Source organism: Oryctolagus cuniculus, chromosome 1 (assembly GCF_964237555.1).
Source record: "Oryctolagus cuniculus chromosome 1, mOryCun1.1, whole genome shotgun sequence".
Lineage (NCBI taxonomy): Eukaryota > Metazoa > Chordata > Mammalia > Lagomorpha > Leporidae > Oryctolagus > Oryctolagus cuniculus.
The window spans coordinates 183,949,900-183,969,370 of record NC_091432.1 but is presented as its reverse complement, the minus strand read 5'-3'; the positions used below and the strand labels follow the sequence as shown (position 1 = coordinate 183,969,370).

Below are 19,471 nucleotides of genomic sequence, written 5' to 3'. Positions count from 1 at the left end.
CATCATCATTTAAAGAAAATCATCTATTATTTTTCACTTTATGTTTCTGTGTGGGAGCAAACTGTTGAAATCCTTACTTAATGTATACTAAGCTGATCTTCTGTATATTAAGATAATCGAAAATGAATCTTGATGTGAATGGAAGGGGAGAGGGAGTGGGAAAGGGGAGGGTAGTGGGTGGGAGGGACGGTATGTGGGGGAAGCCATTGTAATCCATAAATCGTACTTTGGAAATTTATATTCATTAAATAAAAGTTAAATAAATAAATAAATAAATACATACATACACCGGAATCATAATACAAAGGACATGAAAAAAAATACTACTTTGATATCCTTGTCGCTTTGCAGTTGAGATTTAATAATTTGTAGAACCCACATAACTCACTTTAGCAAGGATTTCTTTCTCTTTTGTTTTCCCTTGAACTAAGTTACAATCTTACGCAAAGCACAAGAATTCGACCTCAGTGACTATTAATGTGGAAGTCACGTGTGTTTGTCCACTGCTTTTGTTACTTTCACAAAAACTCATGTAGCAAAAAATGAGCATAATGTAAGAAAGGATATAGAGTCATTTTTAAAAAATAATTGAAAAGTACTTGATAATCCTTAACATTATAAAGTTCCCTAAAGGAAGAAACTATACATCTATCAAGGGGAGAAAAACACTTATGAAAAAATTTTGGTAGAAAAATAAATGGGTCTTACTTTGCAGCCGTCTTGGTGATCTCATCAGTCAGCATGTCTCTAACCCTAAATGAAGGTAGAAAAAAGGTAAGAGCTTAAAGTGAGAACTCAACTTTTTTTCTTATTTGTCAATTAATAAGAACCTTTTTTTCTTATTTGTCAATTAATAAGAACCTCACACCTTAATATTGTATATATATAGCACTTTAATGTAAGGCAAAATGTAAAGGTTTTACTTCTAAGAGAATTTCATCTTCCTATTCCATAGGTCACTTAGCAGAAGTTGGAAAGGACGTGAGTTTAACTGAGGAGGAAGGTGCAGGCAGTACGTAATGGTATCACCTCAAATAACTGATATATTCAAATTCTAATCCCCTATAAGATAGTAATGGGAGGTTGGGCCTTTCAAAGGTAAGTAGATCATGACAGTAGAGCCCTCATAAATGAGGTCATTGCCCTTATAAAGAAGAAATAGAAGAGAGCTTGCTTCCTCTCTCTTTGCTGTCTGCCAACTTGAGAATATAAGAAGATGACCACTTGCAAATCAGGAAGTGGGATTCATCAGACACCAGAAATACCAGCTACTTCATCTTGGATCCCCAGGCCCCAGACTGTGGGAAATAAATTTCTGTTATGTGAAGCATTCTGTTTACAGTATTTCTCCTGTAGCAACCCAAACTGAATAAGACGTACTCTAGTTCTCTTTTTAACATAGTGCTCACCAAAACATCAATTTGCGACCTCCAGATTGCATATATGGACTAGTCACTGTGTGTGTATATACAACAAAATTCCAAACTTTGAATATATAATCACACTAGAGCCAAAAGAAAAATACATCACCAATTTTTTCCTACTCTACTTATATTATGTCCCTTAACAAGAGAAAATACCATTAGCTATCCTCTTGAAAAAAGAAAAAGCTCTCCTGCTGCTGCCACGTGTCTGCCTGTTATGCAACACAACTTTAAAAGATTATTACCTATGCTTGATGACTCTAGTTCATGCTCTACTTTCTCTAGCCCCTCCTATAATCTGGCTTTTGTCCCCACACTTATTCCAAAACAGCTTTTATCATGAATACCAATGACTTTAAAGGGACTAAATTTAATTCTTAATTCCTATTCCCTATCCTTTGCAGCCTCGCGGCAGATCCCTCATTTCTTAGAACATTTTCTTTCCTTGGCTTTTAAGATCCCAGTCTCGGTTCTCTTCCTACATCACTGATCACCAATTTTTAGCTTTATAGGTTTCCTGTTCACCTTCCCCTTCTCTACATGTTGAGGTGTTCCACTGCGCAATACTTTGAAATTTTCTCCATCCTTTCTACATGCTTTCATGCAGTATGATGATTTTAAATGCCAGCGATATACTGATGATTCAGAAATTTTCGCTCTAGCCTTGAGCTGTCCCAATAACTGCAGACTCCTATAGTCAACAATCTACTTGCCATCTCCAGCTGGAGGTCTATTTAGGCACGTTAGGCCTAGCAAGTACTAAAATCTGATTCCAACTTACACAGCCGTGCTTTCCTACAATCTTCCCCATCTCAGCAAATGGGAATCCCATACATTTAGTTATTAAGAGTTAAAAATCTTGGAATTATCCTAGACTTCCATCTCTCTCTCATATCCTTCATTTAAATTATTATCCTTTAAAACTTATAGAATCCACCTTCAGAATAGATTAAAAATCTATTTATTTTTAAATATTTCCATTGTTAACCCTGTAATCCAAAACACTATCATCTCTTGTCTGAATTACTGCCAGTGGAATCCTAATTATGTTCCCCAGGGAATATTTTTAACACCAAAACTGGAATGATCCTTATAAATCATGAGTCAGAGCCTCTGTTTCAAATCCTCCAATGTTTCTCCATCTCCCTCAGAGTCAAAGTCCTCCACATGCCTACAAAGTTTCTCCACAATCCAATCTCCTCGACTTCTTTGCTCTCTCCATAGCACACCAGTTCCCCTTTCAGCTATTCTCCCAGGGCCTTTCAATTTGCTGTTCCTTCTTCCTGGAATGCTCTTCCCCAGGTATCAACTTCACTCACTCCATTCCTTCAGTTCTCCTTCCAATGCTATACTATAAAAAGAAGCTCTTCCTGATCATCCTCCCAGCATCAACTACTCTCGATTCCTTAATCTTACTTTATTTTTTATCTACTAATCAAAATCCATTCCATTTATTTGATTATCTATTCCCATTCAGTCAAGTATAAGCTTATGGAGGACAAAACTAGAACTTTACTTACTGCTGCGTCTGACACATAACAGAAAATAAATACTTTCTAAAGTAATCAATAAAGGGATAGCTTTATTTGGATCTGAGACAGCTGCAATTAAGTGATGATGTTCAAACATTTCCTTGGATATAGTTTATCAGTAGTGCAAGTTAAATTGAATTTTCCAGTTCTGAATTATTCTTAAGTGAATTAGGGACCTAGTTCCTGCACACTCTTATACATGTACATTCCATGAGTTTCACCCAAGAAAACATCCATAGGTCTCTCCATATATTTTGGAGAGTGTAGAAAATATATCACTTTCATCAAATTATCACTTTCAAAGTATAAAACTGAAATAAGGGGCAAAGATAATGACAAATAGGAAGTAAGACCCAAATTCTTAATCTCTAGTCTTAAATCCAATAATTATAAAATTTTAAACTGTAATGCTATTTTTTTTTTGAAACTTTTTTTTTTTTTTATTTTTTAACAGGCAGAGTGGACAGTGAGAGAGAGAGACAGAGAGAAAGGTCTTCCTTTGCAGTTGGTTCACCCTCCAATGGCCGCCGCGGCCGGCGCACCGCGCTGATCCGATGGCAGGAGCCAGGAGCCAGGTGCTTTTTCCTGGTCTCCCATGGGGTGCAGGGCCCAAGCATCTGGGCCTTCCTCCACTGCACTCCCTGGCCACAGCAGAGAGCTGGCCTGGAAGAGGGGCAACCGGGACAGAATGCGGCGCCCCAACCGGGACTAGAACCCGGTTTGCCGGTGCCGCCAGGCGGAGGATTAGCCTAGTGAGCCGCGGCGCCAGCCCATAAACTGTAATGCTATTTTTTAAAGCTTAGAATATAGTTTGGGGTAGAATTAATTAAACACACATATAAACACAGTTCAGCTTTTCTACATGTGTCCACTGTCAGTAAATAAAAATCTAAAATCAAGTAACCTTTGGACAGATTTTAGGATTAAAGTAACCTAGAGCTGTAGACAAAGTTGTTTAGATTTTGGGTACTTTTACTTACATTTCAGCTGCTGTGATAATAATGTGACTAGGTATTCTTCCCAACTCATGTAATCATTTAAGTTGCTTTTAATGTGCTAGCACTAACACGTTTCTAGATAATACAGTGGAAACTCCCTAGAGAGAGGCTGCCATAGAAATTAAAGCCCTGACATGGTAAAGTTGCTCCTAATAATGAAGATGTCTTGGGGAAAGGGAAAGCAAAGGAGGGAGAGAATAGTCCTTGACTAAATGTGAGGTCAGAAGGCAGTGAATTGAATGGGAAAACAATTTTTCATTCAAAAAGCACACAAATAATCAGTTACAGGGGTTGGGGCAGGGGGAAGGCAGAGGAAAAACAAGCCATTTCCACACTGCTTTGGAAAACCTTCACAACACATAAACACTGAACTATGTTTATATATGTGATTGAGAAATAAAGCTCTGTTAGTCTACCTAGGGAGTGGGTGGAAAATACACCTTTCACATCTTCCATTGTTTCTCTTTCAGGTTCACACAGAAGTTAAAACAACCCATATAGAATACTATAAAGTGCTTGTCTTTCCCTCCTATCTCACTTTCCATGACAAATAACGAGCACCAGAATGCCATGCCCATACCAGAGCCAGGCTGTGCTTGTCTTGTACTGCACCTCCTCAGCTCCTTCTTTTCCATGTTTCAACTGCAACTCCAGCTCTGCAATTCTCCCCTGCAAAGAACAGAGTACAAATCAGCATGCAAGACCAATGGCTTATAATTTCTTGGGAAATACATGTGTATTCTTTCTTAATTGGTCTTACATGTCCTTGACAGGATTTTATATTCTGATAGTGGATGTATGATGAGAAACAATCACAACAATGCTCAGGTATTTTTATGTTCACCAAAGAGATACAAGTTGGAGAAGCTATATGTTTGGCAAATTTAGTTCAAGAGCTTCTTTTCTGGATATCAAAGGTACTCCACCTCTGTAAGTTTCAGTTTCCTAATTTGTAAAATATAGCTAGTAACTATTTTATGGTATTAGCACTTCACATTAAGGGGATGGTGTTATGACAGCAGGTTAAGGCCACTGCCTGCAACACTGGCCAGCATCCCATATGGAAGCTCAAGTTCGAGTCTTGGCTGCTCTGCTTATGATCCAACTCCTGCTAATGTGGCTAGGAAGGCAGCAGAAAATGGTGCAAGTACTCAGCCCCCTGCTACCCAAACGGGACACTTAGATGGTATAATAGGCTCCTGGCTTTGGTCGGGCCCAGCCCAACCATTGGAGCAATTTGGAGAGTGAACTAATGGATGGAAGATCTATTTCTCACTTTCTCTATGTCACTCTGCATTTCAAATAAATAAAATAAATCTTACTATCTTCTTGTAAAATCATCTTTCATGAATATACATAAATCTCTAGTTTTGATATGTATAAACTTATGGAATAAATGTTTCCCAAAAATGTAATATCCAGACTGTAAAGTTAGATGTCCTTATATTTCTTTTTTTTATTTGGCAGATAGAGTTAGACAGTGAGAGAGAGAGACAGAGAGAAAGGTCTTCCTTCCGTTGGTTCAACCCCAAATGGCTGCTACGGTCGGAACTGTGCCGATCCTAAGCCAGGAGCCAGGAGCTTCTTCCTGATCTCTCATGCGGGTACTGGGGCCCAAGCACCTGGGCCATCCTCCACTGCCTTCCCAGGCCACAGCAGAGAGCTGGACTGGAAGAGGAACAACCGGGACTAGAACCCGGCACCCATGTGGGATGCCGGTGCCCAGGCAGAGGATTAACCAAGTGAGCCATGGTGCCAGCCCTTATATTTCTCTCATATACTTTCAGTCACAGCCTGTGGGCTCACTGAGGGAAACAACTGTTTTGTTTATCTACAAAACCTTCATATGCAGTACAACTTCTGGCATGCAGTGAGTGCCCTGGGGCTCATGCATTCAGGTATTTTGAGGTGGGATGGATGCTTTACTTTGATCCTCCATAGTCCGTTTACTTTGCTCAGATCCATTCCCCATCTCCATAGTTGCTAAGAAAGAATCCTGGTCCTGTCATTCTCCCCTTTGTCTTTTACAGCAAGGTATCAGAGATGATTAAATAAGATATTATTATTTAATATTCATGTTGGTATCCTAGGAGGGCAGACAAAGTAAAATAGAAAACGTTATCTTATTACCTGACTCTGCTAGTTATTGCCTTTCACTTCTTATTTGTTTAAAAATAAACCAAAATATAAGAAAGCTAGAATATGTGCTGCTTCTGAAGACTGGCTTTTCTGATCTCCTCTGCAGTCATAAACCAGTATAGTCATTTCTACTGTGACCAAGTAAATTTCATACTTTTTCTTTCTCAAAGTCTCTGCCCCCCCCCCCTTCTAGAACATACCCTTAACCCCATGCCAGGCTGTTTATTCAGATCACTCTGCCTTCTAATTCTTTACCTATTGTTAACAGATCCAATGGCATTCAACTCAGGAATTTTTCTGGTTAAGGGAAAAAAATACTTTTTGGGTTAGAAAAGGCTAAAATGATCACCAGAATTGATTTTTGGATTGTCTGTATATTCCAATTATTTGTTTCTAAGATTTATTGATTTATTCGAAAGTCAGAGTTACAGAGAGAGAGAAGGAGAGACAGAGAGAGAATCTTTTACCTACTAGTTCCCTCTCTAGATGGTCACAATGGCCAGTGTTGGACCAGGCCAAAGCTAGGAGTCAGGAGCTTCTTCAAGGTCTCCCATGTTTTCCCAGACCATTAGCAGAGTGTTGGATCAGAAGTAGAACAGCCAGGACTCCAACTGGTACCCATATGAGATGCAGGAGTCACAGGCAGTGGTTCTACCTGCTATACCACAATGCTGGCCATTATGAATCCAATTCTTAATCTGACTATCCCTCTTAATTTTTATTACTAGCTCACATTACCAAAAACCTGCTGATCATACTGAGTAGTATTAACTACTCAATATATGTTATAAACAAAACGACAAAAACTTTAGAAAAGTTAAAAGTAATTTATCAGAGGCATTGTTTCTAACCCTGGTTTTGATTTCAAATTGTTTTACAGTTTGTTGAACAAGTCAGGAAACAAGTACTTACAGTCAACCTGCTTTCATATCTGTCTCCTGTTAGAGGTCATATTCTTAACACCAAAGAGCCCTTGTCACAAATAATGGAGAACCTAAACTCCTTGTCATCTCAGGACAGCAGCAAGGAAAAACAGACTACACAGGGCTTGTTACCAAAAGGTCTCTGTACAAGCAATCAGCTGCTATCTGCATTTTTCCTATCAACAGGAAGAAATCCAACTACCTTCCCACGTCAACCACTTTTTATTCTTATAATTCAAAAATTAGATAAGGCTGGAAGCAGACTCTTAAGCAGAAGCCACTACTAGTGTTCAGATTTCACATTTAGTCACATCCTAATCAGCATCCAGGAAGTATTGTAGAATATACCTTTTAGCATATCTCCTTGTAAGCTTAACTGAATAAAACATGGCTCTTCCTTATGATCCTCTAGCTTAATGCTACAAAATATGTCTTGCACCAGATGGAAGTAGCTACAATTTCCATACAGAAGAAATATCTTCCAGGACAGAAATTCTTGACATAGACAAGGAATCTGGCTATTGCTTCCGTACTTTCAAGATGCCATAAATTCTATTTAAGTGTATGTACTCATATTCAAAACTTGTTAACAGTTAAAACACATCAGTGTAGTTTCAAGTAACAATTGATAGAGTAGATGGCATTGTTGTAGCTTATACTAAAAATTGTCTTACGACAGTCTAAGATCTCAGTTTCATTTCTTTTGTCACCAACTCTCAATGATACTGAACTTACTAGAAATCCAAAGCAAAAGGATTTAAACAATGAACAAAGGTACACATCATTACTGAAATAGTAAAGGCAGAATAATCAACCTACATTACTAAAAATAGCAGGCTTTCTATAAATAGATTTGTCTTTTAAAATATTAAACCAATTTGTATTATTTAATGATGGTGTTAGGCAAAGCACATTATGCAGTGGAAAAAGCTGGGGCTCTGGAACCAAATAATGGGTTAAATTCCAGTTCTTCCATTTGCTGGCTGTTAGGTTTTGAGTCATTTGTCTTTTCCTACCTAACTTTGTTTCCAGTCTATAATCCCATTACACACAGGGTTAATAACACCCACTTCAAAGGATTTCTGTACAGATCAATTGAAATAATATATATTAAGTGTTGAATACACACTAGTTATTCAATAAATGGTTGCTCTTATTATGTAAAACAATCACAAAGCTTTTTGTAAAAATCAATTGCAAGTCATCTGCAAGAATTACACCATATTCCTATTCAATTTAGCTTTTCTTAAACTAACAGCTAAATAAAATTATCAGTTCATTCTGCAGAAAGAGGAACTTTCCTTCTCCAGATACACATAGCATTTTGTGCATTCTTTATTACAGCATCACAGATTTTACATTGAAATCGCTAGTGGACATGTTAGCTTTCCTCCTCCAACTGGTAGTTGACTAGGAGGCAGGAATGCTTTACTCCCCTTTATGTCTTTTTTTTTTTTTTTTTTTTTGACAGGCAGAGTGGACAGTGAGAGAGAGAAACAGAGAGAAAGGTCTTCCTTTGCCGTTGGTTTACCCTCCAATGGCCGCCGCGGCTGGCGTGCCGCGGCCGGCGCACTGCGCTGATCTGATGGCAGGAGCCAGGTTCTTATCCTCGTCTCCCATGGGGTGCAGGGCCCAAGTACTTGGGCCATCCTCCACTGCATTCCCTGGCCACAGCAGAGAGCTGGCCTGGAAGAGGGGCAACCGGGACAGAATCCGGCGCCCCGACCGGGACTAGAACTCGGTGTGCTGGCGCCGCAAGGCAGAGGATTAGCCTTGTGAGCCACGGCGCCGGCCCCCCTTTATGTCTTACACACTGAGCCCCTGGTCAGTAAAAATTTCCCTGGTCAGGGAAAAATTGATGTGAGTGCAATATCACTCCTCTCGAACAAAAACAAATTGGCTAAGGATGGTAAGAAAGCATGTAGAGACATGAGTCATTCATTCGTTCACTGATGCCCCTACTCAAAACATACTGGGTGCCCAGCAGGTGCTGAAGATAAAAAAAAGTAAGAAACAGTGAGGAAAAGGAAACAAAGGTTCCAAAGGCACATCTTTCAAATCCAGATTCCAGTGCAGTTTGCAAAACCACCTAAAATTGTGTTGTTTTTGTCATATTGGTTAAGATGCTTTTTAGGACAGAGCCTCATCTTATGTGGGAATGTTGGGATTGACTCCCGACTTGGGCTCCTGATTCAGGCAGGCTTCCTGCGAAAGGTTTAAAAGTTGGGTTCCTGCCATCTACTTGGAAGATCTGAATTGACTTCATGACTCTCAGCTTCAGCCTAGAGCAGCCCCAGCCACTCATGCTTGAAGAAGAAATCAGTAGATGGGACCTCTCTCTCTCTCTCTCTCTCTCTCTACCTCTCAAATAAATAAATTTTTTAAAACATAAGAAAAGCTGCTTTAAAAATAAATTAATAGATAAACTTTGGTGTTCAGTCAGTTGTCACCGATCAGGGAGAACATATGGTATTTATTATCCCTCTTAGTAGTTTTTTTGTCTGTTCTACTTAATATGACTGGTTTAATTCTGTAATTAATACACAGTTACTCTTAGTGTTGAAAATTAACTGAAATGTGATCCCTGTTAAACATAAGAGTGGGAATAAGAGAGGGAAGAGATGTACAATTTGGGACATGCTCAAGCTGACTTGCCCCAAATGGTAGAGTTAGAAACATACCAGGGGATTCCAATTCAATCCCATCAAGGTGGCATGTACCAATGCCATCTCACTAGTCCAAGTGATCAATTTCAGTTCACAATTGATCATAATGAAAGGACTAAGAGTCAAAGAGAGCACATAAACAAGTCTAGTACCTGCTAACACTAACTGATAAAATAAATAAAGGGGAGAGTGATCCAACATGGGAAGTGAGATACTCAGCAGACTCATAGAATGGCAGATGTCCTAAATAGCACTCTGGCCTCAGAATCAGCCCTTAAGGCATTCGGGTATGGCTGAAAAGCCCATGAGAGTATTTCAGGCATGGAAAGCCAAGACACTCTGGAAAAAAAAAAAATCTAAATGAAAGATCTCTGTGAGTGAGATCCCAGTGGAAAGAACAGGTCTTCAAAGAAGGAGGTACCTTTCTTTGAAGGGAGGAGAGAACCTCCACTTTGACTATGACCTTGTCTAAACAAGATAAGAGTCAGAGAACTCAGAGGGCTTCCATAGCCTTGGAAACTCATGACTGGAGCATAGGGAGATTACTGATGCCATAGACAGGAGTGTCAATTGGTAGTCAACAACAGGAGTCACTGTGCACTTACTCCTCATGTAGGATCTCTGTCCTTAATGTGATGTGCATTGAGATTTAATGCTATAACGAGTACTCAAACAATATATTTCACTTTGTGTTTCTATGGGGGTGCAAACTGTTGAAAGCTTTACTTAATGCATACTAAACTGATCTTCTGTTAAAAAAAAAAAAAAAAAAAAGAAAGAAAGAAATTATCAATTCCCAACTTGACTCTCACTGGGATTAAACATGACAATAGGTCTGATCTGATTTCATCATCATTTAAAGAAAATCATCTATTATTTTTCACTTTATGTTTCTGTGTGGGAGCAAACTGTTGAAATCCTTACTTAATGTATACTAAGCTGATCTTCTGTATATTAAGATAATCGAAAATGAATCTTGATGTGAATGGAAGGGGAGAGGGAGTGGGAAAGGGGAGGGTTGTGGGTGGGAGGGACGGTATGGGGGGGAAGCCGTTGTAACCCATGAGTCGTACTTTGGAAATTTATATTCATTAAATAAAAGTTAAAAAAAATATTAAACCTGAAAAATAAATAAATTAATTAATTAATAGATAAACTAAATGGTGTTTTTCAAAGTGTGGCCTGTATCAAATTTACTTGGAAGCTTGTTATACAAGGTTTCTGTTCGCCCTCTCAGGTCTAATTAATCAGAAGCTCTAAAGATCTATCTTTAGATCTATGCTTTATAAATTGTAGGCTCAATAAGACACAGTGCAGCAAGATTTGAACTTGAGAAGAAAACACCAATGTCCAAATGCTCAGTCATTCCTCCCACCTCATCTTAATCTCAGTGTTACTCCTCATCTCATTTTATAACACAGCCTTCTCTTTAACCATATATATACTACATTTTCTGAGACAAAATGAATATCTTATTCTGGGCCATGCATTACTTCAATACCATGCGATTTTTTTTTTTTTTTTTGCATCCTTAACAATGAATTTTAAGCTAGGGAAGAGGACTGAGCTAGTCATTTCCTAATATTGTTAACTATTCATATATTACCTGATTAATTTTTTTTCAATTTTTAAAGTTTAAATTTTCTAACTTAAAATTTTAAATCATAAATTATATAATATTATTGGGTTAAATTATGTCAAGTTCAGCATATGTCACTTATTTAGTGAGCACCCATCATGTTTTAGACACTCAAGCCACTGGCAGAGAAACAACACAGACAGAAACACAGCTCCTGCCCTTAAGGACCAGAGACTACTAGAGATCCCAGACAAAACGAACATGATAAGGGCTTTGTAAAGGGAAGTAGGTATGAAGGGCAGTGGGGAAAGGAGGAAAGCATATGATGCCTTTCCAGGTAAACTGATCCCAACAACATGCTGAAATTAGGTGGGCAAACAGGGAATGGCATGATTGGAAGCAAAAAGAACAGTGTGCACTAAAGCCCAGAAGCAAGGGAAGGTATGTGAAATTTGGGAAATTGAAGAAATTCAGTAAGACTGAAGCATAAGCACCTGGGAGAAGTGTTAGAAGACAAGGCTGGAGATATAAGTCCAGCTCGAGAGAGCGAAGATATAAAGAAGACAATGAGCTCTCAAGTACAGGTGCTAGAATTGCCAAGCAAGGACAATGTGAAGGCAGTGGGGCCAAGGGTGTGGGTAATCAGGAGGGAGCTCTGTGTGGAACACATAGGTTTGGAGGTCCTAACACCTAAATTTTTAAGTGTAGCTATATATGCAAGCCTCAAACTTATTTTTAATGGCTTATTTATCTATTTGAAAGGCCAAGTGACAAAGAGAAATGGAGAGATATATTATCTATCTTTTGGTTCACTCTCCAAATGACCACAATAGCCATATGTCAGGTCTGGGCCAGGTACAAGTCATGGGTCTGGAACTCCACACAAGTCTCCCACACAGGTGGCAGGTGCCCAGGTACTTTGGCAATCTTCCACTGGTATCCCAGTTGCATTACCAGGGAACTAGATTGGAAGCAGGGTAGCTGGGACGCAAACCAGCACTCCAACATGGGATTCTGGTGTTGCAAGCACTAGCTTAACCTGCTGTGCCACAACACCAGCCCCTCTCACACTCTTTTATGAGAAAAAAAAATAATTTCATTTGATGGTTTTTTTTTCAAGTATTTTTATATTAAATACGCATTTGCAGTAAAATCTCAGATAAGGAAAAAAACACTCCTCTGAGGCAAACCACCCTATGGTTTCCTTACCTGTAAAATGGCATGATAAGCTCGATTCATATATGCAAGCCAGGCCTGTGGAAAGAAAATTGCACGGTGCCACTCTGAAAGCTGGATGTGAACCTGTGGGAAAAATGAGCCACAATATGTTAGACTATACAGTATTAAAACAGAATGAAATTACAACTATATCATCAATTCTCTCCCTTCATTTAAAGTAGTTTGTAAAACAAAACCAAATCCGTCAGGGATCAGAACCACAAATAGTATCTTTTGTATATTTCCAAAGGAAAAGAGTTTTAGTGTCTTGTAAAGGTAAAATGAAGGAAGCCTGGAATTTTCTAAATTAAAGCAAATAAAATCCTACGATAATAAGTTAAGATGTATGTGCAATACAAATACCTCTTTGAAAATTAAGAGACTCTCTAAAGTCTGCTTCCAATGTCAGGAAACTGCGTATTGTCTAGCAAATCCCCCTAGCCATTTTAAATAAAAATAAATATTGCTCAATCCTGCATTTTCAATGTGACAATTTCTGAAGTAATAATCTTAAACTGCCAACAGAAATATTATGTTGTGTACAAGAGCATGCAAATGGGCACTGCACACAGCAATTGTGAACACCACTAGTTAAATACCCTTTAATCAGTGTGGGTAAACAAGAGGAAAAATGATATATGCCAACATGGAAACTCTATTTTTGAACACAGGCCCAGACAAAACATCTGGTTCTCATAGCCATTTATGTTTCTACCTATTAGTATAAGGCTACTTTGCAACAAATCATCTCAAAGTCTGCTTCTGCTGAAGAAAGATCACTCAAGGAAAACAATCACAGTGCATCACGTTTCATGTTTCCTGTAACTCATATCATCTAAACTCAAACAGCTAAAACTTGAGTGTGTCCTACAGACAAGAGAAGTACAAGTGTATGTATACATACAGCAGAATCGCAGTAACTAGAATTTAAGGACATTTTGTCATCCCTTATGATATAGAAGATTACAGCCTCTCTGATTATAGTGGATTCCCATGGCCCCTGGCATGTTCTTTAATCTCAGTCCTAGTGAGGGTCTATCTACCACATGCAAGGTACCATGGGAGAGTGTGAGGATTATCAATCAACCTATGTCTGCAGAGAGCTTTCTAGCTGGCAGGAAATAGGCACAAACAGATTATATGGGAAAATTATGAGGATTCTATAGGAATGAAGAGAATAAAGAGATTAATTCTGACTACAATTAATCACCTCTTCTGCCACAACTTTTTTTAAAACTTAGAGAGTCAAGCAGTATGAAATAGGCACCACAGAGTGAACTTTTAAAAGAGTATAAAGATAGTTCTCTCCTTTCTCTTATTAAGTACTAATTCTGTAAGTGGGATGAGGGGAGTCTTGTTAGTAGATCAACAAAAACCAAATCCTTGAAGGAGTAAGCCCTCTAATTCCTGCTTCTTCTCTTGTTATTCAGGAAACAAACTATCATCTAGGCCACATTTCCCCTGGGGGAGGCACAGTCAGTTCTTGGACCTGCTCTCTGCTTTCAGTATGTGGGCAATCTTACTTAACTTTTTTTTTAAACTATCAATTCTGAGCCCTTTTCTTTATGCCTTATTTTGACAATGGGTTTATCAGACAGAAACAACAGTTTAACGCCACAACTAAACTTTCATCTCTCTTATGTTAAAACCTACCGAGAATATCCACAGCCTCAGCAAATTGGTAAAAAGAGCAATGAATGTTTTGGGGAAGATAATGGTCTTAATTGCTGCTTAAACGTGAGCCTAAAAAAATGGAAAAGATTATGATAAAAATCTAACTGAAAATCATGAGAAAATTAAATGTTGAACTTTTAAAAATGAAGACATTCATGCCAGGAAACCTATTTAAATAGAGGTTATAAGTGAAACTGAAAGCTAATCCTGAAGCTGCTACTCCAATCATAGCAGGTGGGTGTAGGGAGGCAGTAGAACACTTTAGCCTTGAAGCCAGTCTGGACTCCCCATATGTAATGGGATTATACCCTCATTTTAGTGTTCTATGGAGTTAGCTGTGAATAAAATCTCTTCAAAAAAGCATCTGTTGCTGTTTCCCTTAATAAAGAGAGGCTCAGGGAGTCATGTCCTTAATTCCAGTTGTGTCACAGGCAAAAGGGACTCCCTTGACCATTCTTAATAAAAATATATTTTAGAGTGGCATTTCACTTAATATACAGACATCCACATTAATTACATTTTAAGTTAATGTTGTTAGGTTGAAAAATAAACTCAATTAGCATGTTTAAAGTATAAAATATGCTCTCAGCAACCTTTGAAAGAAACTCAACCAACAAAATAATTTCAAATCAAAAGGCTGCATCTCAGCTATTCAGCAGATGATAAAGCAGAGTTCACTGACCAGCATGTCACGAAGTTTAGTTAATATCTAAGATTTACTTTTCTCGGAACACATACTCTTGCAATGATAGCTGCCTGGTGGACTGCTAAATCAAGCAGGCCAAATGACTAACGGAAGAACAGGAGTAGAGTTTTGATGTGTAGGAAGCTGTGAATATAAAAAAAAAAAAATTATACATTGCCTATAGAAGATATTGCATTAGGGAAATATGCCAGAAGGAAAATATGCTAATGAAGTGAGGTGGGAGAGAGGTTTAAAGATTAAATGGATACTCAGGAAGGATAGGAGCAAGAAGGTCAAGTCTGAGCAAAAACTTGAAGGAGATGAGGATGGAATTGCTAGTGAGAATATAAAATGGTTCAGCCATTATGGAAAAGTTTATTGTTTCCTCAAAAAGTTAAACAGTGGGGGCAGCACCGTGGCATGGTAGATAAAGCTGCTGCCTGTCAGATAGGCACCGGTTAGAGTCCCAGCTGCTCCTCTTCAAATCCAGCTCCCTGCTATGGCCTGGGACATCAGTAGAAGATGGCCCAATTCCTTGGGCCCCTGCAACCACGTGGGAAGAAGCTCCAGGCGTCTGGCTTCGGATTGGCCCAGCACAGGCCATTGCAGCCATTTGGAGAGTGAACCAGAGGATGAAAAATCCCTCTCTCTCTGCCTCTGTAACTCTGCCTTTCAAATAAATAAATAAATCTTTTGAGAAAAATTTAAACGTAGAAATACTATATGAGTCAGCATTTTGACTCCTAATTGTAATCTTATTTTTTATTTTTATTTTAAGATTTTATTTATTTATTTGAGAGGTAGAGTTACAGACAGTGAGAGGCAGAAACAGAGAAAGGTCTTCCATCCATTGGTTCACTCCCCAATGGCCGCAATGGCTGGAGCTGCACCGATCCGAAGCCAGGAGCTTCTTCCTGGTCTCCCACGCGGGTGCAGGGGACAAAGGATGTGGACCATCTTCTACTGCTTTCCCAGGCCACAGCAGAGAGCTGGATTGGAAGAGGAGCATCCGGGACTAGAACTGGTGCCCATATGGGATGCTAGTGCCGCAGGTGGAAGATTAACCATGGCGCTGGCCCCTCCTACATGTAATCTTAAACAACTGAAAACATGTATACAAACCAATACTTGCATATGAATGCTCATAGCTATATCTTCACAATAGTCAAAAGGTACAAACAACCCAAATGCCCACCAAGGGATGAACAAGAGTGTCCACACATGAAATATCATTCAGTGATGAAAAGAATAATATTACTGATTAAAGTTATATCATAAAGGAATCTTAAAAACATTATGCTAACATGGAAGAAGTCAGACACAAAAGGTCATATAGTATATGTGATTCCACTTACAGACAATATCCATCCAGCATTTGTTGTCATGGGTAGAGAATAGGGGAGAGAGGAAGAAGGGAAGGAAGAATGGGAAGTGAGCATTTAATGGGTATCTGGTCTCATTTGGAGGTGATGAAAGTTTTCAGAACTAGATAGAATTCCTAATTCACATTAGGAATGTATTGAATGCCACTGAATTGTAATTATTAAGCTTTACAATGGCAAAATCCATGTTATGTCAATGTCACTTCAATTAGCAAAAAACAAAACACACATATACACACACACACACAAGGTAAGGCAAAAAGTGTAAGGCAGGCACAGGGCTGACCTGTGTAAAGAAGAAAGCCAGTGTAACTAGAGTAGACAGAGTAAGCAAAGGGGAGAGCAGGAAGAGAAAAGGTTGGTGAATTAACAGGGGAACCAGAGAGTTCAGGGTCTTCTGGGTCACTTTTCAAGACTTGTTTTTATTCTTACTCATGGGGGAGCTATTATAAGGTTTCGAGAAGAAGAATGACATGATCTAATTTACAGTGCAAATGGATTACACTGATGGTCATGTTGAGAACAGACTATAAGAGACAAGGGTCAAAGTCGGCAAAGCTGCTCAACAGTCCAGCTAAGATAATGCTGGCTCTGACAGACTACACTGGTTGCACTATAGAATAACGGTCTTCAAACAGCTAGCTATGCAAATGCTAGCCCATATCAAAGACAATGTGAAGAAAAATGTCAATATAGAAGACAGAAGATGAAGAAGCAAAACTGTTCAGAAAGAAGTGAGGATGAAAGCTGGGAGTTTAGCCCATAATGGGATGGTCTCTAGGATTCTTTAAACCAAATTCACAAATGTAGGGAAATGTTGAAGAAATGAAAAAAAAAAAATCATGTTTCCTCACCAATACAGGTTTTACTTAAGGACTACAAAGCCATCTAATTAGTTAATTTACTCATCAGAATACATTGCCCAGAACTTAAGTATCATGTTCTCTCTCCTGAGAGATCTTAATAAATACAGTTAGTCCATCTATAAGAAAGTAACCCATGCTAACAGCCCTTTTTTAAGTACTATAAATCATGTAAGACAAATGTGTGTCAAGGTTGTTTGATTGTCAAATTGGAATAGGATAGGCAGGGCAACATGTTATCACTGACAGGCAAACTAAGAACTTCCTATTGATTTCAAAACACAATCTCATAAATTAAGGCAGTTTTCATGCTCACCAGGAATATATGTTACTATGAAAGATGGAAAGAATTTAACTTCAGTAGCTACTTCTATATACAAATGAATACTGAACCACAACATTTGGCTTTGTGACACATGCATTCTTCACACATCAGTAGAAGAAAAACTATTACCACTTAGTGTCAGATACCCCCAAAGCCACTCAATGTCCCATTGTTTATATATAAGAAATATCAGATTTCAATAATCTGTCAAATATAACCTTTTTGGAAGAAAATATTTTTTTCTGTACCCTGACAAACAGTGAGAAGGAAGGGCATGCAGAGGACAGCTTTTTAAAGTTAAATGACATAGATCTCTTTGCAGGTATTGTTAAAATATTTAATATTCCTTCCTTCTCTCCCGCATTTGCTCTCCTGGCCTCCTTTCTTGCATGTCTCCCCCTACACACATACCCCATTAGCTATCCAGATAGCATTAACTTAAAAGCTGACAATTCAATCACATCTCAAGCAACCATTTACTCTGTTATTTAATAGAAGGGGGGGAACCCAGTTACCATAACAACTCACATGTACACAGTAATCACAGAGTATCTAAAATATAGCAAACGATACTTTTCACAGTATTTTCTAGAGGAAATGTGTAATAAGCACAGTACAACTTCTCCACATTATTATTTACAAGGCTCATCCAATTGTGTCATATTTCAAGAAGGCTAACACTACCCCTGTACTTGATAAGAAGTGTGTTTTTTAAATAAAAAAGGAACTGAAAGAAGCCAAGTACATTTCGTGTAACTTGAGTGACTGGTTATATCATATGTAATTTGTGGCATCTAGGGAAATATTTAAGGGAGGCAGAAAAAAAAAACAAAATTAATTTACAAGGCAAAAAGAATCAAATGACGATCACTTAAAAATAAAACAAGAAGAAAATGGAACCAAAAATTTCTCAGTAGAGCTGTCAATAAGTCTGCATAAGGTTTCTCTGAAATCAAAAATTTTAAAAAGAGCCCATTACCTAATGCTCAGGCAGAATATGGCTGGGTGGTAGTGGTAGGATCAGGAAGATGTTCTTGTGCCCAAGAATGGAGAAAATAATGAAGCAGGACTGCCAGTCTCATTCAGAGGCAAATCAGCACCACCCAATTTAGAAAAGAGTGTCATGTCAGAGTTAAAATGCCAAAGGATGACAAGAGTGGCAGCAAATTTTAGAGAAGGAAACTGTCATTCACTTTCAGCTTCCTCCTCAGCAGGAGTCAAGTTAAGTTCAGGATTAGAAGAATATATAAATCAGTGGAGAAGAGGACAGTCCCTTGGGTTTGGAGAAGGCCTAGTAGATGTGAAATAACTACTGGGCGCCCCCTTCCAAGGGAGCAGAGGGCACTTCAGTCCCGGGGAAGTCTTAACACCAGTTATGCAGAAGAGCTCTGGTGCGTCAGGCCAGAGCGGAATCAGACTTAGATCTGTGATTCTTCCAAGAGTGACACGGGAGGATTTCACTTGAAGAAAATTCAGAGAGGCAGACATTGTGGCACAGCAGGTTAAGCCACAGCCTGCTGTACCAGCATCCCATATCCAGGTGCTGGTTTCAGTCCTGGCTTCTGATGACCCAGTCCCCTACTGATGAGCCTGGGTAAGCAGGAGAGAATGGCCCATGTGCTTAGGCCCCTGCCACCTGCATGCAAGACCCAGATGGAGTTCCAGGCTCCTGGCTTTGGTTTGGCAGACCTCCAGCCATTGTAGCCATTTGGGGAATGAATCAGCAAATGCAAGATATCTCTTTCTCTCTCTCTCGCTCTCTCAGCATGCCTTTCAAATAAATAAAAATAACGTGTTTTTTTTTTAAGTCAAAGAAAAAACATTGCTTTCAAAAACAAAAGGACACAACACTTTCCAAAGGAATTAATCACAGATTACATGACATAACTAGTTCTCTGTGGCAGTAGCAGGTAAGGAGCTTAGAAGTCACCATTCCGTCCTAACCACAAGTAAAAAGCTGAAGAAACTAAAAAATTAGTAATTTGTCTGAGGTCCATAAGGGTAGTGAGGGTAGCAAACTGCTGCCCACCTCCTAACCCCACAAATTGGAGATTTAGGGACAT

The 19,471-nt window shown here is 38.8% G+C and overlaps 1 protein-coding gene across 3 annotated transcripts in view; it reads right to left on the bottom strand.

Annotated features, from left to right (window-relative positions):
* Window positions 1-19,471, bottom strand: part of FOCAD (focadhesin) — a 381,367-nt gene that overhangs the window by 69,360 nt on the left and 292,536 nt on the right. For all 3 annotated transcript variants that reach the window (XM_002708074.5, XM_017340978.3, XM_017340982.3), the window contains 3 exons: window positions 12,471-12,563; window positions 4,535-4,623; window positions 709-753 (listed from right to left, as the gene is read on the bottom strand). In XM_002708074.5, the coding sequence (XP_002708120.1) occupies window positions 709-753; window positions 4,535-4,623; window positions 12,471-12,563 (227 nt within the window). The remainder of the gene's footprint in view (window positions 1-708; window positions 754-4,534; window positions 4,624-12,470; window positions 12,564-19,471) is intronic.